Source organism: Jaculus jaculus, chromosome 3 (assembly GCF_020740685.1).
Source record: "Jaculus jaculus isolate mJacJac1 chromosome 3, mJacJac1.mat.Y.cur, whole genome shotgun sequence".
Taxonomy (NCBI): domain Eukaryota; kingdom Metazoa; phylum Chordata; class Mammalia; order Rodentia; family Dipodidae; genus Jaculus; species Jaculus jaculus.
In genome coordinates, this window is record NC_059104.1 from 171,909,678 (window position 1) to 171,936,028 (window position 26,351).

General features: G+C 37.4%; 2 protein-coding genes across 2 annotated transcripts; both read left to right on the top strand.

The window, feature by feature from the left end:
* The first annotated feature begins 15,141 nt into the window (after positions 1-15,141).
* LOC101598333 (olfactory receptor 52E1-like) lies at positions 15,142-16,080 on the top strand. Its single transcript, XM_004650961.2, has one exon. It carries the CDS (start codon positions 15,142-15,144, stop codon positions 16,078-16,080), a length of 939 nt encoding a protein of 312 aa, XP_004651018.2.
* An 8,636-nt stretch (positions 16,081-24,716) lies between these two features.
* Positions 24,717-25,679, top strand: LOC101618050 (olfactory receptor 52A5-like). Its single transcript, XM_004650743.2, has one exon. It carries the CDS (start codon positions 24,717-24,719, stop codon positions 25,677-25,679), a length of 963 nt encoding a protein of 320 aa, XP_004650800.2.
* The last annotated feature ends 672 nt before the right edge of the window (positions 25,680-26,351 follow it).

Here is a 26,351-nt window from a genome sequence, read left to right on the forward strand (position 1 = left end):
CAGGCCATTGCTGAGACTCTTGGTTTCCTCCCAGGAGTAGATGGTAAGACCCTATTGCTGAAGATTGCACATACTTGGGCTGCAAGGTCACTGAGAAATCCTGCTGGAGCTGAGCTGAAAACCTCCTCCATGTAGACCAGGTGGCAGAAATTTGGAAAAAGCTACACTCATGTAGTTCAATGGGAGAAAGAGAAATCACCAATGGAGACACTCAATAGTGGACACTGCAAATCTTAAATCTTGTCAGCCTGGCCAAATAAGCCAACAGGTGCAATAGTGACATGTCTTTTATGAAAGAAACCAACTGCTCTCTAATGGGACTGGAGACCTTCTCCTTGGGAGGGAATACATCTCTGATACTGAAAATGTACAATAGGTATAGTCATAAGCCCTAAGGGTATAATATTTCCTGGTGTCTGGCTAAATGTATTTACTATGTTCACCAAACTTCCCATTAAGCACTTCTCTTAATGTTCATACCCATATATTAATGCTACCCTCACTTTGATGAGAGAAGCTTCTCTTTTCAGATGGCAGTGACCTTGGGATGACTCAAAGGCCACCATGGTGCTGACAAGTAGTGACAGAGGAGTGCTCAGCACTGAAGTATGTCTACCACAACTTCCAAGGCTCAGGGTCCATTGTGAAAGAGGTGGCAGAAACAGTGTAAGAACCAAAGTAATGGTTGGAAGGGTAGGACTCCTTACAACGTGTTCCTCCAGACACAAAATGGCCTGGATATCCATGACCTTGAAGTGCCTGACACTGCCTATACAAGACCATCATAATAGGAGGAAAAGATGATGACATCAAAATAAAAGAGACACTAATTTATAGAGGGAAGTGATATGATGGAGAGTGGAGTTTCAAATGGGAAAGTGGGGAGAGGGATGGAATTACCATAGGATATTGTCTACAGTCATGTAAATTGTCAATAAAAATAAATTAAATTAAAAAAAATAAAAAAGATATTTACAGATTTTGTCCTCCAACAACACTGAATTCCAGAAGGTTTTATTTCTTGCCTGATTACCTGGTGGAGATGTGAGGAATGTGAAGAAGCTTGGATATGCTTTTGTTGAAAATTTGAGTAAATAATGTACAATGTGTTGTGATGAACCCTGCCCCAATCCACTTTTTTTTTTTTTTTTTTAAAGTAGGGTCTCAGTCTAGCCCAAGATGATCTGGAATTCAGCCTAGCCTGTAGTCTCAGGCTGACTTCAGACTATTGGTAATCCTCCTACCTCTGCCTAGAAAGTGCTGGGATTAAAAGTCTGTGCCTCTATGCCAGTCTCTGACCCATCTTTATTAAAAATGATATAAACCAGTCTAAAATGAGCATCTTCACTGATGGCATTATCCCATTTGTTCTTAGTGGTTCATATTCATACTTATGAAAGATAATAAAATACACCCAAGCATACTATTTGTTTTCTCAAATTAGTTCTACCATGAAGTGTTATATCATGGATTTGATCCCAAGTAATTGTGAAATTTCAACCATGCACATTTGTTTAGAATTCCACAAATATAAAGGCATAAGCGATACCAGAGTGCTGTGAGCAGAGAAAACACTATAAAACATGTATTTTTTAGGGTTTTCTAAGCACATAGATTGGTACATTTTACTCTTACACTGCATTAGCTTTCCTGTAACTTGCATAATAACACAAAAGAGGCAATGAATGCACTGATTCATTTTTAAAGGACAATTGTAGCCACGTCTCACCCCCTGTCAGAAAATGGGTACCATTGGTTATACAATCAGTGTAGTTGGGAAGTAGCCACAAACCCAAGTGGGATCTGTTAAACACAATGTTACACATGCCTAGTTATGCAACCACATGCTCTGAGTCTCTCCCTGAAATCCTTCAGCTGATACTTGTCCACCTAGCGCAAGACATGTGAACTTCTGCACACCCCTTACCTCATTAGGCATTAGGCATTTTTCAAGGGTCACATTTGAGAGCCTTCCTGGAGCAAGTCCTTTGTTCTCTCATGACTTACAGCTTTCCCACATAAGGTTATTTATAGACCCTTTCTAGGTGCCTCAGATTCTCATGGGCAGGAGTGCTGATAGTTTCCCCAAGGGCCAGGGAAACAAATCACTGGGATTTGAGGATTTGAAGTCAGAAGTCAACTTAAAATATCTTTAAATTCCCATATTAAGAATAAAAGTGGGCTGGAGAGATGGCTTAGTGGCTACAGCATTTGTCTGCAAAGCCAAAGGACCCATTTAGGCCAGATGCACAAGGGGGTACGTGCATCTGGAGATTTTTTGCAGTGGCTGGAGATCCTGGTGTGCACATTTTCTCTTTCTTTCTCTCTGCCTCTTTCTCTCTCTCAAATAAATATATTTTTTTAAAAAAGAATAAAAATATTTGTGGAAGAGATGGCTTACTGGTTAAATGTTCTTGACTGCAAAGTCAAAGGCCCCCAAGTCAAGGCCAGAACAGAGAAGCAGGGATTTATTGGGATTTCATTTGGGCAGGAGTTTCAGAGAACAAGCTTAAGTCAGCCATTTAGAGGCTGAAAGGATAACTCAACAATTAGAGACACTTGTTAGTGACTGTCTGATGTTTTATGATTTGCCTCTGAAACTCTTGTCTAATATTGCTTTAGTAGCTGTGACATTCTTGGACGCTGAATATGTGAGTGTGTAGCTCAAAAAAGATCAGTCATAGGACCTGAAACGGTAGGCTAGAAAACCTATAGATCAGAGTAGTACTTCGGGACTTTGAACTCCCCCTCATTGTTGCTCACGGGTGGGACAAAATGCAGTTTTCCACCTGGATACATTGGTAAGAAGTTACTAATCTGAATACAATTGGGATCTCTTTCCTTGCCTTCCACAAAGAGAAAAGGGCTGTATGGGGCACTGTAGAGAAGCAAAGAAAGGAGAGTTGGGAGGCATTCTGGTAGATCATCTTCTGTTTCAGAGCTGGATAGCCATGCATCTTCCACATAGACTTTTCCAGATCATATCTATGGTATAGTATGGTCTAGAAAGTGGTTGTTGTCCCACCTCTTTTACTTGGCTTTTATGAGATCATGTGTGCTCACCTCAGGCTGGGGGATAATCCTGAAGCACACAGAGACTTGCTTTTATAACTAATCAAAGTGCCATACAGTGCCATTTAGACTTTACCTCAAGGGCAACATGTTAAGAGTTTGAATCTCTGTTTCTTTTGCTTTCTCTACCTCATTGTAATGTAAATTAGGCTAATAAACTGTCACATGCTACAAAATCCATAGTGAGTGAGGTAATTTCTGAGAAATGGCTCCTTTCCACCCAAAACCTGAAACCAAAGCAGGTTTAAGCCATTTGCCCTCTAAACCTTCTCCTGAATCTATGTGTTAGTAGTTAGTTCTTAGTTTAATTCTAAGAAAATGGGCATGGCTATGCAGACTTATAACCCCGGTTTGTGGGGAGCATAGGCTGGAGAATTTATTGAGACTTACTGGTAAGCTAATATAATAGAAATACAGCAGCTTTTTAAGATAATTTATTTATTAATTTGTTTTGTATTCGGTGAATACAGTCAAGTTGGTACCACTGTTAGGCTTGTCCATGTCCTACCCCCTCTCTATGGCCTCTCCTTGTTGAGGTATATCAGTCATGCATTGTGGAGTTAGCCCACAGCTATGGGTAGGAGAAATGTCTCTGCGTATCACGACCCAAAGTGTGGCCCTGACATTCTTTCCGCCCCCTCTTCCGCAAAATTTCCCTGAGCCATGTTGGGTTCATTTTTGGTCTGCTTCAGTGATGAGGTGCTGGGGGCCTCTGGGTCTCTGGATCTCTGATTTGGTAGGAGTTGATTGTTCCCTGTGTTGATTACCTTCAGTGCTGGTAAAACAGCTTTAGATTCAGTCAGAGTCTCTTCAGCAAGAAATGAAGTTGAGCAATAACAGGTGCCTGATGTATTTGGCAGGTCTCTATATGTCCATATAAGCACATACACAATGCAAGAAACATAACACCATGTACAACACATACACAAACATATGCCAAAAATGTCATCATCAAGTAATATGATGTAGAATGGAATGAGTATCACAGAAATAATTTGCACTATGTGAAATCAATGAAAGACTGTTACAAGCTTGGAAGGAGTAAAATGTATAGTCAGTTTAATCAAGAGAAAATTCTGACTGGTTAGGTAAAAGAAAGGAAATTATGGCAGCTAGGATTATAGATTTTTTTTGTTTTGTTTTTGTTTTTTGAGGTAGGGTCTCACTCAAGTGCAGGCTGACCTGGAATTCACTCTGTATTCCCAGGATGGCCTCTAACTCACAGTGATTCTCTTATCTCTGCCTCCCAAGTGCTGGGGTTAAAGGTGTGCACCACCACGCCCAGCTGGGATTATAGATCTTAACCAAATTACTACCATGATTGCCTTCTGAGATAAGGAGTGAGTACTAATTCTGTAGCCAGTGAAGGCTCCGGAAGAGCATCATGCCTTGTGCATCTCTTAACACATAGTCCTGAGCAATTCTTGATATTGCCTTTAAAAAGTCTCAGCAAGCCTGGTGTGGTGTTGCACACCTATAATCCCAGCACTTGGGAGGCATATCACTATGAGCTTGAGGCCACCCTGAGACTACATAGTGAATTCTAGGTCACCCTGAGCTAGAGTGACACCCTAATTCATAAAACAAAACAAAACAAAAATGACAAAAAATCTCAGCAGGATTTGAAAGTTCTCCTTCAAATCTTTTCATAATTATTGTTACATTCTTCTATATTGGGTTCCTTACCTCAAAGGCATGGTTAAACTTGGTATTTCCCTAAAATATGGTTAAAATTGTAAAAGATGTGAATCATCTTTTATATCTATTGTATCTTACATGTCTCTATTTTCTATGACTAAAGTTTGTTCATTCAAATTTATGATGCATATACATTTTTATTTTTAAACTTGTTCATCATTTTAGCTGGAAGATATTTTTCAAAACCTTAATTTGATTTGAGTTCTTAAAATATTTTTCCTTGTTTGTACCTACACCTCAGTAATACATTGTAAATCACAAATTTACATGAAATTTTCACATCAAAGAAGATATCAATGTTAACTTATTGGCTAAAAGTATTAAAGTTGCTCAGTGCATGGTTAGGGGTAAACAGAGTTTTAATAGACATCAGGAAGGAGAAGAAGTTGATTTTGCAGCCATCACAGCTAACATCATCTATAGCCAAATTTATGGGATGCCTTTATCAAGGCAAAGTGGCTGCAATTTTATCTGGCTTTCTGCAATGATAGTATAATTTGTGTCTGGATACATACAAGTATTATAATTACTTAATAGACAGTAGTTTCCTATGTCTTGGCTTTCTTAGTGCAGAGATTCCAAATCTGTACATTACCATGTTTTATTGACAGAAACATCATGACAAGTGAGTTAAAACTTCTAAACTTTATTATGTCAGTGAAGATTAAGACTGATGGCCATCCATCAATCTTTACTATCCTTGGTATTCCTGGATTGGTGCCATCCACATCTAAGTTTCCAACCCCTTTTCTCTCTGGCTACCTTTTTATACTTATGGGAAACTGTTCATTTATCATCAGTTCACAACCCAGCCTCCAAATCCAATGTACCTTTTTCTCTCTGTGCTGGCTGTGTATGACCTCACAGTAAGCACTAATAATTACAAAGTGAGGAGATTTAACATTGATTTACTATTTACCCTTTTCCAAGCTCTTTCCTACATATTTTGTGTGCATAATCACTTATGCCACACAATGTTTTCAGTTACGAAATTACCAATACTCAACTAAGAAATACATCTACATACATATATAACTAATTTGATGATGAGTGCAAAAAATGAGTAATTATATTCAACTTTGAAATTATAATTCTCCTATGATATCACAATATAGAATGAAAGCAAATAAGACATGGCTAGAGAAATTTTGGAAGGTCTTACAGTAAAACAAGGAATGGAATTTCACAAAATAAGAATATGCTGATTACTGAACATTTCCTAAAATATATCATATTCATTTATAATAAAATAAATATAAAATTCTAGAACCTCAAATATAAGTATGTTCTATAAACAATACATAAAAATATTTTTAAGTTAGTGAAAATGGCATCATAAGTTTCATTCACAGAGCTGGATGCTGGAGGACAATAAGCAAAATCATTAATTTAGAGCTGGAGAGATGGCTTAGCTGTTAAGTGCTTGCCTATGAAGCCTAAGGAACCTGGTTTGAGGCTCAATTCCCCAGTACCCACATAAGCCAGATGCACAAGGTGGTGCATGCATCTGGAGTTCGTTTGCAGTGGCTAGAGGCCCTGGTGCACCCATTCTCTCTCTGTCTCTGTCTCTTTCTCTCTCTCTGTCTGTTGCTCTCAAATAAATAAATAAAAATAAACAAAAACGTTAAAAAATCATTAATTTAGAATGCTATGAAGTAGCATGTTTAACATTCCTGACATTTCTATAAAACAGATACAAAGGGGGGAAAATGAGAAATTATGGAAACAATGGTATAATTAAATTTAACAAGGAAAGGCAATTGTGGTCATATGTAGTTATAGGACTGTGAGCCGGATGTTTTCCACACAAAGTCATGAATCCCAGAGCCAGAAGAGAAACATTTGCTCTTTATAGAAACAAATTATTAAAAATATCTAAAAGACAGATGGGCAATAAACATATTTATTTAAAAACTGGGAAATAAGTTTCCAAATGACATTAGGTAAATTATTAAAAAGGAAAAAGTAGTACTTTTGTTTCAATACATCAAGTTAAATTATTTTTAATGTAAGGTTTTATGGGAAAGTTAAAATTTTAATAACCTCCAAGAAAACAAGAGGTGTAGACTCTACAGTTGTCAAGTATCAGTGGAGTAGAGATTTTTTTAAAGATGAAAGATAACTGGAGAGCTATGAAGAGATGAAAATTGTTGGAAACCTTAAAGTTGTTTAAAAAACAGAATCAAAATGACAAAGAAAGCAAATAAGAACTGGCATATTACTTCAAAAAATAAAACAGTAAATTACAATAGCATATGAAGTATATTAAAAGAATATTTAACATAATTTAAAATTAAAATAATAGGATAAGTTTAAGTGGATGAATATTTAAATTAAATTACTGTTATAATACACAATTAATTTTTAATCTATATGACTAACAATAAAAATTTAGCAAAAGCCCCACAAAGCTATACTGAAATAGATATTCCAACTCCAAAAGTTCTTTCTAGAAAGACAGGGTTACAATTCCATCAGGGCAGTGCTAGGGGTAATTATTAATTATAGTTATTTGTTATTATTTTATTTTAGTTATAATCATAGTTAATTTCTAATATTTTCATTGCTCATTGCTTGCTTTCTCTGAAGGGTATACAGCATTAAAGTGAGCTCATTTCTGTTTGCAGCAAAAAATAGCACTTACATCTTCAGTTCCTCTTATGGTATGAAAAATACAATAATTTAAAAGCATAAAAATTTATATTGTCATTTAAAGACACAATTTTCATTACTTATTCTTTGAAAATTTATTAATAAATAACTGGAAAAGCATCTTTCAGCATCTTGATGAGTGAGTTTCTCAGTTCACACTGCAACATTGACACTAAATTTAGTGGGGAAGCAAGAGCTATATCGGGAAAAGAGTACCATAGGACCCATAGCAGCTCAAAAAGGCAAAACTAGATACACTGGTTGGAAATTATTTACATATGTCACATGAATACAGATTCTACATGTAACTAGGTGACACTTTGGCTTAGACTATGGAGCTTAATATACAAGAATAATCAATGACACATCACTGTTAGTATGAGAAGGTGATATCTTTGAAACCATGTGTCCATTTTTGCTATTAGTTAATTCAGTATTATGCGTTCGGCAGCTGATTCCACTTTAACCTACAAATTTGTCAGTGCTTGTTTTGAACCCAGGACTATGCCTTTTCAAGAGCTTAAGAAAAAACTGTGTGTAGAGCCTGGTAGTTTGGTGTCATAGTTTATCATCCTGACTTATATTGATGAAAAATATGTAAGGAAGGAAGGCAAATTAATGAACTGAATGAATTCAGGTGTGATGGATGGATGAAAGCAAAGAAGCAAGGATGACCTTCTTATGACTTACTTTCTCTGGAATGTGACAGCGAGTTCAAGGCAAGAAAAGTTGGCCATTTCACTGACCCTAGATGATGTTAATGTGAATCTCTTGTTTTAAGCTTCATAAAAGTTCCCTGTCTACATTTATTGTAGAGAAATAGTACAAGAAGTATACCCAAGGGAAAGTAGACACGAGTGAACTGTTTATCGTTTTTCATAAATATGAACCTTTGATAATTGCTACTTAGACACATTTCTGGTATTTGCACTTATTTTACATTCTTCCTGTCAATACCTCCTTATCATTCCTAATTGAATAGTGTGCTCACCATGATTTTCTGAAGCAACTTTATTAACTAAGCACTCACAATACAGTGGCTTAAAACAAGAGGTAAGTGTATGTTTGCATAGTGAAAAACTGAGAGTAATCCAGCCCCAGAAAATCCGTCAAGTTCAGACCCCTTCATGCTTCATTCCAGGGTCCTGGTTGAAGATAATTAGCTCCTAGAGTGTATTCTTCACAATCTGGTACAGAAAGAAAATCTTGTAACGCATGATAATGCCTGTACTTTTGTCATGTCTGTTAAGGTTAAATTTGGTGAAGGAAATTAATCTGTAGACCCAATGCAATCCCTATCAAACTCATAATGGAAATTGCTTATAGAACTTGAAAAAATCCTAAAAGTCTAATAGAAGGATACAGACAATAACAACCAAAAATGTTACCTAAATTTCCTACCAGAATGTGGCTATCATCCACAATGAGCTTTTGATCAGAGAGACCTACAAGGTTTCCTAAAAGGCAGACAGATTTCTGTCTGAGTACTTGATGACCCACCAAAGGTTAGGGGTAAGACCCTACTGCTGAAGACACCTTATGTGATTGACAGGCAAAATGGGATGGCATGGCTGGAAGCTGGAAGAGAGTCAGTCCCCAGACAGTCAGTGCATCTAGTGCCAGAAGGTGCTACATGAGCGACTGGGGGAAAATGACTAATCTCTGTCCAAGGAACTCATGGTCTAACCTACTTAGCAGCAAATAACCTGTTGTGATGCCCACACAAGTGCAATAGTGGCACACAGCCATGGTGGGGAACCAACTGCTCTTGATTTGGCTAAGTGATCCCCTCAGTGGTACGGGATCCATAGCTGGAGATGGGAAACAAATCAGAATCATACCCAAACATAAGCCCACTCTCCAATATCAAGCTACCATCAATCATGGACTACAAGAGGGCCTATACCTATTAAACTCTCTATAAAAAAAGTAATTGATATCTCATTTGTTCTGGTGCTAACTTACTCTCCGTTGGAGAATCTGCTTCTCTTTTTCAGATAGGTGTAGATCCTAAGGAGAGAGCCACCCCATCATACCTCAAAAGGGCCCCTGCTGAAACTAAGAAAAATTGGTGAAACAAGCAAGGGCGCTGTTTTCTTTGTGAACTGGGTACCAGCACAAGGGTGAAGGAGATCAGCACAGAGAAAAATCAACTCCTACCAAATCAGAGTTTCTGTGGGATTAGTGTAGCTATGCCTGCCCTTAAAGCCAATGAGATATATGGCATTGCCATTAGGGAGGAGGTAATGGGAAAAAGTTTTAGAAAGTTTACCAGTTTAGGTGAAGAACTAAGTCAATAAACCCTACACAGACATAGTAGAAAAGCTGGCATGCACAATGATGTATAAGTGGGTCACACATTTTATTCTTTTTTTTTTTAAGATTTTTTTTTAAATATTTTATTTATTTTTTATTAATTTATTTATTTGAGAGTGACAGACATAGAGAGAAAGACAGATAAAGGGAGAGAGAGAGAATGGGCACGCCAGGGCTTCCAGCCGCTGCAAACGAACTCCAGACGCGTGCGCCCCCTTGTGCATCTGGCTAACGTGGGACCTGGGGAACCGAGCCTTGAACCAGGGTCCTTAGGCTTCACAGGCAAGCGCTTAACTGCTAAGCCATCTCTCCAGCCCGACACATTTTATTCTTTACTATCCATAGACCTCCATAAGGGGTAGAAAGTTTTGATTGATTGCCTTATAATTATCAAGCTCTAAAAGTACCATGTTAGCTGAAATCGCTGGGATCCTTCACATCTTAGTTTAGATAACTATCCAGCATTAACAAATATCTTACCACTATCATGAAATGTCTTAAGGAATAGAGATATATTAATTAACCTTTTAAACCTTCAAAATACTTTGGATTTAGTTGCTATGCTTCTCAGTTTGTAGCTGACGAAATGAGAATTTCTTGCCCCAGTTCATATGTCTTTAAGTACTAGCTCATATAGTCTGTGACAGGCAGCCTATTAATCTAGCTATTTTACAGTGGCTCACATTTCTTTCCTTAGATATTTTCCCTTTCCCAGTAAACTCAGAAGCTCTGTTTGACTGCCAATTCCTACCACCAATAAAGGGTAAGATTATGCATCCAACAGCCAATTTAAACAAAATATATAATCTCACTTAAATAGGTAGTCATAAAGATATTTCATGAAATAAAGGAAGATAGATTAATTTTTAAATGATTTTATTTGAGATTGAATTTGGTTTAGAGCTAGGGAGGAAGAAAATAAACAAGTAAGGTTTGGAGAATTTGACTAGATAATAGGAAGGTAAATAAACAAGGTGATAACAAAAACAAGAAAAAAGAAAGGAGGCAGATAGGGAGACAGAGTGAAAGAGAAGAAGCAGAAAAGAAGGAAGAGAGGAAATGAGTGTTGAGGATGACCTGCTTAACCATGTGTAACATCACCACAGATTATTTGTTGCCTAGAATTGCTTTTAGGGTGGATGCTTTTCTCAGAGCCTCTCCTGCTTAGAAACATGCCTGCATCACTAATCATCTATATCAAGAATAGAGCCATCTCCCTTTATCGCCAATAATGTTATTTTCCATATTTACAAAGCATCCCACTCAGCACCTTTGAGATTCTCTGCTCTCTAGGGAGCACATATATTTGTACACTCAATTTCAAGGCTAATGCTTCCAAGTATAAAACCACAATTTCATTTAGAGTAGGTGAAATGGAAATAGAATGAGACAGGAGAGCTAGCTCATTTAGAAGGCTTTGCTGGTAAGTTCGAGCTTTTGAATGTGAAGGCAATAATAGAAACAATTTCATTTTGCTGTTTGAAGTTTAGTTTGAGGAGATAACACATGACAGGAAAGGACAGGGAAAGAAAAGCAAAGCTAAATTGTTACAGAAGATACAGTTGAGACAAGAACGTAAGATGATAACAGTGTACACAGACTGAGATGGCTCATTGGGTACAGTGAGGGCTTTGCTCCAACAATGATGTTATTGAATCATATTAATAAATATTTGGATAACTAGTATGAGTTTAGATGCAAATATCCTTATATCATTCTGTGCTGTCTATCTTTGACATTTAAGTAACTTTATGCTTTTACCTACAATAGTATCATTTTACCTCTATGTCTCAATGCATATTTTTAATTTTAATTAATGCTAATGATTGCATGCACTTATGAGCTACAGTGTGGCATTTTGATAAATACAGACAATGCATAATGATCAGAGCATAATAATTGGTGTATGATGATTTTATTATTCATCATTTCTTCTGGTTAGAACAGTCAAAATTCTCTCCATTTGCTATTTTGAACGAAAGAATTATTGTTAACCAAAGTTACTTTTAAATTCTATAGAATATCAAAAGTGGTTCCCTGATCCATCTCTAGCTCAATAGCTCTTTACCATGTTTTCACCAGCCTCTTCGTTCTTTACCCTATGCATTCTCTGTTAACAATTATTTAATCTTAATTTTTTTCAACCCCGTCTCTCTTACAAATTCCTAGCTGCTATTCTCTATCAGTCTTGTAGATCTTTACCTAGCTCTACATGGATGTCTTTTCCAGTCTATTCTTAAGATTAACATTCCATAGCATGCACCTTTACCAGATATGGTTGTATAAAATAATAGGTAAGGAATCTCCTATTTCCTTAAGCAATTGTTAAAATATAAAAATAAAAAACAGTTGCCATTTAAAAAGCCAATTGTGAGCTGGGCATGGTGGCGCATGCCTTTAATCCCAACACTTAGAAGGCAGAGGTAGGAGGATCACTGTGAGTTTGAGGCCATCCTGAGACTACATAGTGAATTCCAGGTCAGCCTGAGCTAGAGTGAAATCCTACCTTGGAAAACCAAAACAAACAAACAAACAAACAAACAAACAAACAAACAAACAAAAAACGCCATTTGTAAACTTTGCTAAATATTACTAACCCCAAATATATTTGACTACTTAAACAATGGTTTTTTTCATAAGTGTAATTTGTAGCAACTAAATTGTTTTATACTGGGAGTTAATTCATGCTACCGCATGAATGCTAAGCCAACAAAAAAGTAAAGAAGGGGATTAAACTGTAGCCATGGCAAATGAAAATCTGTGAGGAAAATTATGTCAGTCTTTTATTGTTGGTGTTATTTGTACTGCTCACAAGATATTTCCTTTCTAACACTGAGCACTAAGGGCAAGGAGGTAAGGATGTATCAAAGCAACCATTTTTGAACAGGCAAATGCAGGATGTGGATGAACAAATCATCAGAGTATCATTAGTATAAGGTACAATCAGTGAAATATTCTTGTTTCTGGGATTCAAAGTAGGGAAAAGACAAATAAGTTAGGAACAGGAGATACTGACTTAAACTTACTAGTTAATGTTTTGTTGTTGATGCACAGTGTGGTTCCAAATTCATATTAATTGTTGAATCTTATTAACGTGAGGAACTTTGTTGAAATTATAGGTTGCTTTTCTAAAACAAATGGTTAAGAATTTCTAGTCAGGACTTAGAATCTTCGTTTCTTTACCTGACATTCTTTGACTAATATTTAAATTCAGGGTCTGAAGCAAGGCGTTGCTACAAAATAACTTTTTCAATGCTTCTTCATAGCTACTATGTGGGGTTTGTTTATTTCATGATTACATTGATTTGGCTGTTGTGATGAGCAGTTCATTTGCTGTGTACATACTACTTAGTAGAGTGTTGGCACGCATGTGGTGCTCAAAAAAGCAGTAATGTGGCCAGCTTTAGTCAATCTTGAATCCCACAGTCTAATCACAGTGATAAGGTAATTGAAAGTTTTGCTAGAGAATATGGAAATAAGCATTATATCATGAATTAGTGAAAGTAACAGGAATTTTTAAATGTTAGCCACAATCAGTCCTAAAAGTATCAAATAGAATGGTGGACATGAAAGAGGTGAAAAATATTTGCAAATTAGTGAAAACTCACCAAAACATCGTATAATATAGAAAATGCAGTTTGGGGTGCTGGGGAGATGGCTCTGGGGGCACAGTGAGGGCCTTACTTCAGATCTCCTGCATCTGCGTAAATGTTGGACATGATGGTGTGCGCCTGGAATCCAAGCTCTGGGGCGGAAGAGAGAGGAGGATCCCTAAGGTTTGATCATAGCTAGCCTGGCTGAAATGTGAGCTGTATGTTCAGCGTGAGACCTTGGGTAAGGAAAAGTAAAAATAAAGAGGAAAAGTCACTGAGAATGGCACTTTATATCGACCTCTGGTCTCCACATTCACACATTGAAACATGCCCACCTATGCACATGTAAGCTCACACTATACAGGCACCCTCCACCCACATACACAAACAAAATGTAGTGTGTATTTTATTTTTCAACCTTAGGTCTTCAGTGACTGAACCACATCCCTTTGTAGTGAAGTTTCCTCCACATTGGTTCTTATTTTTCAAGTTTCCTGCAATATTCACTGTTCTGATAATTTCTATGTGATTTCAAAAAAAAAAAAAATCCCTTGAATAAATGTGTTAAATGTTCAAGAAAGCACATGGAATATTGTAACAGCCACAGACTTTGAATCTGAAAACTTTGTTTGGCTTCTTTCTGAATGTTAGTGAGTGCTTGTTTAAGTGACCCAAGCTTCACTCTCCTCTTCATTATGTTTGAGGGAGTTAACACTTCATGGTATTTTCAGAGATTATATGCAACAAACTTCAAAAGGATATCAGAAACTGTGCTAAGAAGATCTACTCTGTCTTTACCTTCTTTATTTTTATGTTGTAATATACATATCTAATGTGTACTTTTAGCTTTCTGGACAGAGGTAATAAAATTAATGTTTATTTGCATAAAATATTTATACTTAATACATCACAAAATCCTTTACAAAACTAGTAAGTTAGAGGTGAATTACCCAATGTTTGTATAAGTATCACACAGAAAGGCTTTGTGGGTTGAACACATTTGTGAAATCACCAGTTAAACAAAGATACTTTATGCCATTGATCTACATTATGTTTATGTTAAGTGAGAGAAAGCTATACAACAGAAGTCACTCAAAAGTTGTTTTTTTTTATCTTTTTTGTCCACGAGAAAACACATTTTGAAGATAATATGAAAATCAGAGTAACCTAGTAACTTCTCATAGACATAAGGTAATTTTTGATTTTTTTGTTTTATTTTTATTTATTTATTTGAGAGAGACAAACAGAGAAAGAGGGAGAGAGAGAGAATGGGTGCACCAGGGCCTCTAGCCACTGCAAATGAGCTCCACATGCATGTGCCACCTTATGCCTCTAGCTTATGTGGGTGGGTAATGGGGAACTGAACCTCAAACCGGGGTCCTTAGGCTTTGCAGACAAATGCTTAACTACTAAGCCATCTCAAGTAATTTAAGGAGTATATTTTACAACATTCTTCAGGGTTGTCTTGACAATGATTATCAGCAAAATATAGATAATAACTGAAATGGTGCAGGTGTCTAAAACTGACACCAAATGACAAATAAAACAGAGATAACAGAGAAGTGTGATTATTTGGATTCAAAAATATTTTGAATAGCAAAACAACTTATTAATTAACAGTGTGAAAAGGCAATATGTGAAATAGAAGATGATGGAATGATGGGCTTGTTCCTTAGGAAAGATCAAATATTTTTGTATAATTCCATAGGAAATCAATAACATTGGACAAGAGATAGAAACTCTTAATAAATGAGTTATAAATGAATTACCTGATTTATGGCATATTTGCTATAACAGAGCCGCTAGAAGCATGGTCCCTCCAAATAACACACAGTTCCACCCCTACACTTTTCTCCTTTGGGGAATTCCAGGGCTAGAAGATGTGCATATATGGATTGGATTTCCATTTTGCATTGTGTATTTGACTGCTCTTCTTGGAAATATTACAATTATTTTTGTGATTTGGACCGAACAAAGTCTCCATCAGCCCATGTTCTACTTCTTGGCCATGCTGTCATCTATTGACTTGGGTCTATCCACATCCACCATCCCCAAGATGCTTGGCATCTTCTGGCTCAACCTGAGGGCCATCACATTTGAGGGCTGTCTCATCCAGATGTTCTTCATCCACCTGTGCACTGGCATGGAGTCAGCTGTGCTTGTGGCCATGGCATATGACCGTTACGTGGCCATCTGCAACCCTCTTCGCTACACACTGGTGCTGACGAGCAAGGTGGTCTTCATCATTGCTTCGGTCATCCTAATGAGACCATTGGTTTTTGCCATACCTTTTGTCCTACTAATCCTGCGGTTACCATTTTGTGGACACCAAGTCATCCCACACACATACTGTGAGCACATGGGCATTGCCCGCTTGTCTTGTGCCAGCATCACGGTCAACATCATCTATGGTTTGTTTGCCATCTCCACCCTGGTGTTTGATATAATAGCCATTGTCCCCTCCTATGTCCATATTCTTCACGCTGTCTTCCGCCTGCCTTCTAGGGATGCTAGACGGAAAGCTCTCAGCACCTGTGGCTCCCACGTCTGTGTCATGCTGGTCTTCTACACCCCGGCATTCTTCTCTTTCATGACCCACCGATTTGGAAGAAATGTACCTCGATACATCCATATTCTTCTTGCCAACTTTTATGTTGTAATTCCGCCTGCTCTCAACCCTGTTATTTACGGCATCCGAACTAAGCAAATCAGAGAGAGGGTAGTTCAAGCCTTCAGAAATAAATTATAATATTTGGAATTCCGAGATTAAGAGACTTAAGTAGAAAAAAAAGACCCTCATTATGTACTGTTTGAAATACCATTATAATAACTGAGATGTTCAGACTGAGAAACTATTTTCCTTTATATTAATGAGAAAACATAAGGACAAAATTTATAATATACCTTTAGTAGAATTCCAAACACACACTAATGTCAACAATTTTATGATAACTATAATAAAACTGACAAAGTAATATGAAGTTTATATGTTTAATTATTATAATAATAGTGTCAAGTATTTGTAGAATGTATATTATTGGCTGTATGGCTTCTATAATGTTGTGTTAACTTGTTAAATTTCTGGGTGTTCAATGTGAATTAGACACTACTTAATAACCCTTTATATTGCTAAAAAAAAAAACCTGTGATGGTTTGATTCAGGTGTCCCCCATAAACTTAGGTCTTATGAATGCTAGGTTCCCAGCTGATGGAGATTTGGGAATTAATGCCTCCTGGAGTGTATTGTTGGGGGTGGGCTTATGGGCTTTATAGCCAGTTTCCCCATGCCAGTGTTTGGCACACTCTCCTGTTGCTATTGTCCACCTTATGTTGGCCAGGGGGTGATGTCCACCCTCTGCTCATGCTATCGTTTGCCCCTGCTTCCCCTTGAGCCTGTAAGCCAAAATAAATCTCTTTTTCCCAGAAGCTGCTCTTGGTTGGGTGATTTCTACCAGCAATGTGAACCGGACTGCAACAAAAACAAAGGCAGATATATACTGTGAAATACTGGAGAGAGAGAATACACACAGGGAATGAAGAAGTAAAATAGTAAAATACTTGCTGAAATTTTGCAGTCTGAAAATATAAAATGTTTACTCATTTCCAAGAGGATACATAAAGAAGGCATAACCTGTGTTTTTTTTTTATCACAGAATAATATTATATCCAAGCTGAAAGGGTGAGGATTCAGATAATATTAGGAAGACAGGCACTGTTTGTTAGCATTCCATTTCAGGACAACCTCTGGCACATAATGGGTTAACAACAACTGACAGAATTTGAGAAGAGGAATAATCCCATGAAATTATCTTTCATGGCTGGTGAAATAGCTCAGTGGTTATGATCTCTTGCTCCATAGCAGTATTGCCTGAGAAAGCCCAGGCATGGTTCCCCAGACATCATGTCATCAGTTGGCCACCACCATGTATACCTGTAACCCCAGTCATGCAGATGTGGATACAAGAAAATGTCTGCAGCTTGGAGACCTATAAAATGGAAAAACAAAAAAACAGCATCTCTGGCTTGTGTGAAAGATTGTGTCCCAAAGAAACAGAATGATATGCAGAAAGAGGCCATTAAAGTTCTGTGACCCTGCTTGCATGCACACATAAGTGCATACACTCCAAACACATCACCTCTAATTGCACACAAACAACTCACACTACACACATCCAAAATAAAAAAAAAATATTTTCATAGCCGATGAGACACTGAAACAAGTGAAAATGACAATGTTTAGTAAAACAAAAACAAACACAAGGCACATATGCTTAGAATTTTACCAGCAGTATTTTCAATAAAATACCTATAAAAGAGGGAGTTAACAAACACAAATGTATTATGCCCCTCAAATTGGTAGTAATTAATTAATAAATATCAGATAAGATTATATAACATGTAACTATTACATATTAATTATTAAAAATTTATGAAGATAAGTAGTGTTTTAAAATTAGAGTATAGACAGCTCATTTCAGGTGAGTAAATAATAATATATAACTTGAACATATTTAAAAAACTATGGGACAAAATATTTGTATTAATTTTATGCATAAATGGTAGATAAAAGGCACCATTGAGAAAAATGAGTTTTTTACAGGGTAAGGATGTGAACAAGCATCTAATGTTGTCAGCAATTTAGAAAGCATGCATATACTATGAACCAAGAAAAAAGCTTACTCTAAACTATAGACAGTTGCTGGTGAATCCCAGGGCCACATTTAGATTAGCTTCCCATAGTGTCAGGGAGTCCACCAAGGCCATTGATGAAGCATGTGATTAACCACAGAAACGAAATGATAGGTTCCCTTTGCTGAAGAATCCATAGGCTGCCGTTCTAGGACATGGGGAGATCACATGAATACAGATTAAAACCCGCTCCCTGCTGGTTCTTATAGTGCTGGAACGTGCTATGCTTGGTGCCGGGGGATAATGTTCACCAATAGTGTGAACAGCAGTGGATCCAGCAAGCTACAAATTGAACCAAGCAGGAAAGATGTACCCACCAATGTAACAGGGACACACATGTTATAGAGATAACAGCAGCTATGGGGATAAGCTGCTTTCTGATTGGATATGAGACTGGCTCAGTGGGAGAGAACTCAAACTTGGCAGTGAAAACCAAGTCAGAACCCTATGGATTGAAAACTCATAAAGGCCCTCATAGGCCCTTGGCTAAAAAAGAAAAATTGTCACATCAAAATAACTTCTAGGGCTGGAGAGATGGCTTAGCGGTTAAGCGCTTGGCTGTGAAGCCTAAGGACCCCGGTTCGAGGCTCGGTTCCCCAGGTCCCACGTTAGCCAGATGCACAAGGGGGCGCACGCGTCTGGAGTTCGTTTGCAGAGGCTGGAAGCCCTGGCGCGCCCATTCTCTCTCTCTCCCTCTATATGTCTTTCTCTCTGTGTCTGTCGCTCTCAAATAAATAAATAATTAATTAAAAAAAATAACTTCTAAATGTCTGTGTTTATCCCCACTGATCTAGGCTCATCTAAGTCTAGGTTAGAGAATCAGCTTTTTACAGATGGCACAAATCCTGGGGAGACCGAGACCTATCAGTGTGACAATAAAAGTCAACTGCCTAGCATGAGATGAGTCAGTGATATCACATCTGTCAGGGCCCAGGAGGCCTTACAGAGGAAGTGGAAGATTAAATATAAATGTTGCTCTCACAACTAGCCAGGAACCCCTCGCCCCCAGAAAGATGATGGTACACACTGAGGAGACTCAAAACACATGAAAGCATAAAATCAAAAGCTGGACAGAGCTCAAAACTAAAGGAAACTTATAACATGCCTTCCAAGGCTAAGGGAACATGGCAGAATAGTGGCAGAAAGAATATGAATCACAGGGGGGAAGGTATACTCTGAGGCATTGCCCCCCTCCATACAGAGGTTGACTGGTGCATTCATGATCATAAGGTTATTACTGAGGAGAACCCACTGTGAAACGGGGTGAGGGAAGAGGGCTCCCCTAAGCCAATATGATCCAATGGGAATATTATGAAATTGAAATGTGTTCACATATTAAGATTCTCAATAATAATAATAATAATAAAGAATATTGCAGACATTATCAGAAGCACCACCAGAAGCTTTTAATGTACATTTGACATTTTTGGTTCATGCAGGCCTAGGATTACAGATAAGCATGGCCATGCCCAGCTGCTCTTATCATGGGTACTGGGGAATCAAGCTTGGATGATCCTAGCCTCTCAGGTCCTCATGCTTAAGCAGCAAGCATTCCTAACTGTGTAGCTATCTCCCCAACTCTTCAAAGGCTTTTTTATTTATCTTGTAATAAAAAGAAAAACTGCAGTGGAAAGGTTAAAAAAAATGAGAACAAAAATGCTAAATACATAAAACAGGTTACCTTGAAACACTTGAAAGTATCCTGCTGTCAGGAGAAATTCTAGATCTACAAGAAACAGATTTTGTTACTGTGAGCACTGTTTACCATAATTTTAAAGAGTTATTTAAACATAATAAGGGTGAGTAATTGGGGGAAGTGGATGGGGAGAAAAAGGGAGATGAAAATCACTTAAACTGTATTTGTAAATACCAGAATGAATTAAGCCTAATTCTTTGTAAGGAAACTAAAATTCAAAAACAAATTTTTAAAAACGATAAAAGTAGGACCTTAAAATTAAGAAGTAATATAGCTACTAAAATAGCAACTGATGATTATTTTTAAATATTGTATTCATCTATTTGCAAGCAGGGAGAGACAGAGAGAGAACGTTCTTGCGAGGGCCTTTAGCTGCTGTAAATGAACTCCAGATACATGTGCCACTGTGTGCATCCGCCTCTATGTGGACACTGGGGAACCCAGTCAGGGTTGTTAGACTTTGTAGATAAGTGACTTAACTACTTAGTGAACTCTACAGCCTAGTAACTGATATTTCTTAAACTTTTTAGGAACCACCTTAATTTCTTTAGGTAATTCATTGTCATAATGAGTCAAGATTCACAAGTAGGTGACTTACATACTGTGGTAGTTTGAATGGATGTCCCCCAGTCAACTCAGAAGCAGTTTTATTAAAGTTTGTCACTTAGTGTCATCATGGGCAGATCCTAGGCCCAGCACTAAGGTGTGTGTGTGTGTGGGGGGACCTGAAGTTCCAATCTAGGATATGTAAAGTGCCTGAGTTCTGCCTGGGTTCCCTGAAGTTTGGTTGTCAGTTTTTTGCTCTTGCTTTTGGTGGTATGTTCTATCTTTTTCATCATTATGGAACTTCCCTTGGATCTGTAAGCGTCAAATAAATACCATTCCTCCCATAAACTGTGCCTGGTTTGGAGGTTCATCCCAGCAATGTGAGGCTGTTTACTGCACATAGTTACATAGCTACCACGTAGGGCAGAATTTCAAATCAATTAGGTAGTTTCAAGTAAATTATATTATTTATATGATTTAATGTTGACTAGAGTGTAAAATATATAATTAAATGCTGAAAGTTTTAGGAGACATGATATGCACTTCAAAATGAATTTATAGAAAGCAACGAAAATTGCTACAATGTCAAAAAAAAGAATTAAAGTTACAAGGACATAAGGACATTAAAAAATGTATGCTATTTCAAATATAAAAGACTGTGATTAATATAATTATAGAAAGATAATGGATATAAAAGCAGGAATTAGAAAGTGAACCATATAAAGTGTCATGCTTGTTAAACAAAATGCAAAATAGAGTTCAGCTTCCTCAGGTGGACATTTAAACCAGCAAGCTTTAGATGACTTGTCATAAGCTTTCAGAGACTCACAGTCTCTGAGTAGACTTATCCAAGATGACTTCCCTGGGGAACTACCAATTCTTCAGAAAGTATTCATCTTGAGAATTGCATAAATAGCCATCCTGGGCAACAGGCCAGCCCTACACTGCAAGAAGTGGCCAGACTCAGGCTCTCTTTGTGAAGTAATCTGAGCTTGTATTTTATATCTGTGGTGTCTCCAACAAAAAAGCTCAGGCAGGTGACTGGCCAGTATAGAGGAGAGCCTGTGTACAGCTGCTGGAAGTCACTTCAGGTAGTACTGTTTACAGATCTATCACTAGCGAAAATGTCAGCTTCCTTGGTCCCAACTCCCACTGCAGAGAGTCCATAACCAGATGATACACGGTGCAGTGTCACCCAGGTACTGGCTGTAGTGAGCACTCTGTGTCCAGAATCACTGGCTGTACCTGGCACATCAACGTGGAGACATTAGTGATCTCTTGGAAACAGTCAGTGTTCCTCACTAACTGGAGGGATTGCATATGACTTTTGTACTGTGGGCCACAACAACCCACCTGATAGTTTGCACATCATTTCATATCACATCATAGAACTTTGAGTAGCATTAGATATGCTCAGCAATGTTTTCTGATTACGGGGACATTAATTCAGCACAATGATTTTACATGTTTTTGTGTTTTGCATTATAAGTAATAAACTCATTACTAAACAGAACTGCATTCTGCAAACAGTCCAAAATTCATTTATCCATTTACTTAGGGACATTTTTATGTCTTCCACATTGAAATAATTATAAGTAGACCTGGCATGAACATCTTCACACTATCTATGGGTGGATATATATACTTTCTCGGTCTTGCACAAGCAAGTTGATATTCAACTTCTGTGTGAAATGACGGCTATTGTTAATTTTAATATTAACAAGTTTGCTGATTTCAACTGCCAATGTATCTCTTTTCACTTCACACAGTCGTGAGAGTCCACTGTTGAGATCTGGCCGGATGTCAGTGCCATGCTGTTCAGTTTAGACAGTCTAGTGCACGCCCGGGATCAGGTCATTGTGTGCTCCATGTGCAATTCCTGTGCCTGATGATCTTGGAAATTTTAATGTCATTTGTTTATTTGCTTTTTGCCAAGTGCCAATTTAAATGTTTTTCTTCCTTTTTACTTGTGTGCATGGTTATATGCTATAAACACAAATCATTTCCTTTTGTTTTAGAAGTGGTGATTGGGAATATTCCCTCTATATTTGTTCCTTCTAAATATGTATTTTTTATTACCAAATGTTTATATTTGATAGCATGAAACAGGAATTTTATGATTATTGCCTTTCTATGTCCTAAAATATCTTTACTTTGCAATGGATGGTAAAACTATTTTCTTCTGTTGACTCTGAAAATGTTAGTTTCAGCTTTTAGAAAATAAATATCTATTTCAGAAATATAAATGAAGTTTTATATGTATGGTAAAGTTAAATGACTTTTTTCTTCTATCATTATTTCTAAAACTGATTCTCCTATTTTTGGATTACTACATTGGTCCTTTTATAAAAATTAATTTGCTCAAACTAACTGCTTATTTCTGATCCACTTGTTAGAGCATTGTCATTCTTTATGACTAGCGTTCTTGTAAGCTTTAAATCAGTTAATACATGTCACCATATTTTTCTATTTTTTCTTATAATAAGACTCAAATACAGATGTCATTATTTCTAAATAAGTGCAAATTTATTTGTATTACTTGAAACTACTATAGATTTACTGATAATTTGGGAAGAACTGACATGTTAATATTTTTAGTCTCTCAAAGTCTGGCTACATATGCAGCTTCTTAATTTCTCTATCATGATTTACAGTGTTTAGCATTCATTATTGAACATGTCATGTTTTAAATTCCATAAGTAAAAATGTAAATTTTTGTTAAATTTAATGAGTTATTTACTGTATAGTAAATTGTTCACTCTAAGTAGTTGGTGTCAAATTCTTGATTCTAAATTTTCAGCTAAAACTTTCTATTATTATTTTATTACAATAATCTTTTTTTCTGGTTCAGAACTGGGTAATGAACCTAGAGGCTTATGCCTGCTAGGTTGATTTCTATACTCAGCCATCATTTTACTTTTTATTTTGAGATAGCTGTTATCTAGGCTTCAGTAGCTAAGCATTCCTCTGGTATATGAAAATGTTTGATTACCAGCACATGACACACACACACACCACTGACATTACTATAAAATATTGGCTCTACATGTCACATTCATGAACAATAACACCATATACACATACATATATATATACATATACTCATGCACACACATTATATACATACATACATATATATATGTACATCATGTTTTAATAGTTTCTTCCCTTATCAGAGTTTCCTGATGTAAGCAAATTAAAGGGAACCTTTCAGTGAGGGATTGGGATCAGTGTTTAGGTTTGAAAAGGTTGGAGAAATATTTTATATGTGCCTCTCCCCCCAAATTAAGGTGTTTAATAAAACTGTGACTAAAGGGAATATATTAGTTTTGCTAACTAAATTTGGATATCCATGAAAGGAATGTAGGCATCATATTTAAAGATGCTCAAGATCCATGTAGCTAGTTACACTTAGTATAGCAGAAAGTAGTGTAGTGTACAAGAAAAAGAAATATAGGGCAATCATATATGCAAAGAAAGTTATACAATCTTACCCTGAGCTCAGTGTGTCTAGGGGTTCATTGATCACCAGTCTCTGAACATACCTACACACACACACACATACTCATTATCGATATATTGAAGGAGTTTTGCTATTTATTACATGTTGTCTTATTTTAAATTCCCTGTTTTTATATAACTTCTCCTCACTCTATCTACTGGCCTGGGGAAAAACACCCCCTTCATTTCATCTTCACTATTACTCAGTAAATATCCACTAAGGGGTATAGTTCACATCTAAACAGTCAACTTCTCATGGCCTTTTGAAAAAAACCATTCTCTTTCAGTCTCTTCTAAAAACCACCACTGTACCTAAGAACAGTGCATTACTCAACATTTTGATAAATTAAAGTGATTCCAAGATTAAAATTGTTTTTCTCAAATTCCATTAGAGAACAATTTTCAGTTGCTCACTTCAGTAAATCATTTTCTGGGAGCAGACACAGTGTGGCAGATAGTGAACACTCTCATAGGCTCACGCATTAATCTACAGAGGGCAAAGAAATGCAGAACTCAGACTACAGGCTTACAGGGTAATTTGTCAGTGTGATGAGTTAAGGTGGCTTCTAGAAATAGAAGAGGACATGAATGTAAACATTTCAAGGCAAGTTCAAGAGGTCAAGGAAGATGAAGATCAGTGTTCTCACTGCCATGTTTGCATTTACACAAGAGTTAAATCACAAGTTAAGATTTTAAATTTTGACCTCATAAATGAAATAGGGAGGCTACATGGAAGTTTTCATTTGTTTCTGAATCATGATTTACATCACAGAACCTCTAGGTAATCTGACCAAGCTGCCGTACTGAGGATCTCCCTCCCCCAGTATATAATTTTCTTGACTGCTGATGACTAGCGAAGCAGAATGATGGATAAAATATTAAGGTCTGAGACTTTATCACTTTCCACCTACATTCTTTTCTACAGGTATCAGAATCGGTGGTAAGAAGACAGAATGTCAAGCTCTATGAAACCTGTCAATACATCCTACATGAATCCCAGAACTGTAATTTTGATTGGCATTCCTGGACTAGAACACGTGCAATTTTGGATTGGATTTCCATTTCTTGCTGTGTGCCTAGTGGCCCTTTTTGGAAATGTCATTTTGTTGATCATCATCCCTACAGAGCGCAGTTTACACCAGCCCATGTACATATTTCTGGCTGTGCTGGCAGCTACGGACATAGGACTCTGTGCAGCCATTGCCCCAAAGATGTTTGCCATCTTTTGGCTCAGGGCTTACTCCATGACCTTTGGTGCATGTCTAACCCAGCTATTCTTCATTCACACCTTACAGTGCATAGAATCCGGCATCCTGCTGGCCATGGCCTTTGACCGTTACGTTGCCATCTGTGACCCTCTGAGGCACACGTCCATCCTCACACCTCCCATCCTGGGCCATGCCATAGGGGCGGTGGCAATCCGAGCAGTTGTGCTGGTGGGTCTGCTACCCATTCTCATCAAGAGACTGCATGTGTTTCGCTCCATTCGCGTTGCCCACTCTTACTGTGAGCACATGGCCGTGGTCAAGCTTGCTGCGGAAGATGTTAAGGTGAATAAGATCTGTGGTCTTTTTGTGGGCTTTAGCATTCTGGGGTTTGACATGATTTTAATCCTCATCTCTTACGCACTGATTTTCAGGGCTGTGTTTCGTCTACAGCAAAAGGAGGCTCGCCTCAAAGCCTTTAACACGTGCACAGCTCACATCTTTGTGTTTCTTGAGTTTTATATTCTGGCCTTTTTCTCCTTCTTCAGCCACCGTTTTGGTCACGTTCCTCCCTCAACTCACATTCTTCTGTCTACCATTTACCTCCTTCTGCCACCTGCACTCAACCCTGTTGTCTACGGTGTGAAAAACATGGTCATTCGTGAGCGGGTGGCACAGGTTGTTCTTCTGAGCCGTGGAGGTGGGCCATGACCTGGCACACACTGTGGCCATGTTGAGGATGCGCTCATTTTCTGAACATGGGAGAGGTGCAGACTCACAAAGGGCCTCTTGCTGGATATCTTTTCATCTTCATCCTAGGAAATGAAAGAATTGATTTTGCAAATTGTAGCTAGGATGAAAGAAAAAGTATTCAGCTTAAAACTGAGCATCTCTTTGATTAATTGGACTTCTGATTCAATGCTTAATAATTTCTGTTCACTGAATTTGATTTTAAATAATTTAACTTTCTGATTAAAAGAAATTTTGGTTGTTTACTTTCAAGCTGGTTCTTTTGAAATATTCACATTTTCTTATATGGATTTATTTGTTTTTATTTTTTTAATATTTTAATATTTTATTTTTATTTATTTGACAGAGAAAAAGGGAGAGAGGGGAGAGAGAGAGAGAGAGAGAATGGGCACACCAGAGCCACCAGCCACTGCAAACGAACTGCCCCTTTGTGCATCTGGCTAATGTGGGTCCTAGGGAATCAAACCTGGGTCCTTTGGCTTTGCAGGCCTTAACCTCTAAGCTATTCCTCCAGCTCTGGATTTATTTTAATCATTGATTTTGTTGCACCACAGATCTTTTTAAATTGTTATTCACTTAAAATAAAATCAATACTGAGAAGTTTGTGTTACCTCATGAGTTACTGAGACACAT

What these genes read in the sequence shown, in the direction of transcription:
- LOC101598333 (XM_004650961.2), top strand. Translation starts at nt 15,142, where the DNA reads ATGGTCCCTCCAAATAACACACAGTTCCACCCCTACACTTTTCTCCTT.
- LOC101618050 (XM_004650743.2), top strand. Translation starts at nt 24,717, where the DNA reads ATGTCAAGCTCTATGAAACCTGTCAATACATCCTACATGAATCCCAGA.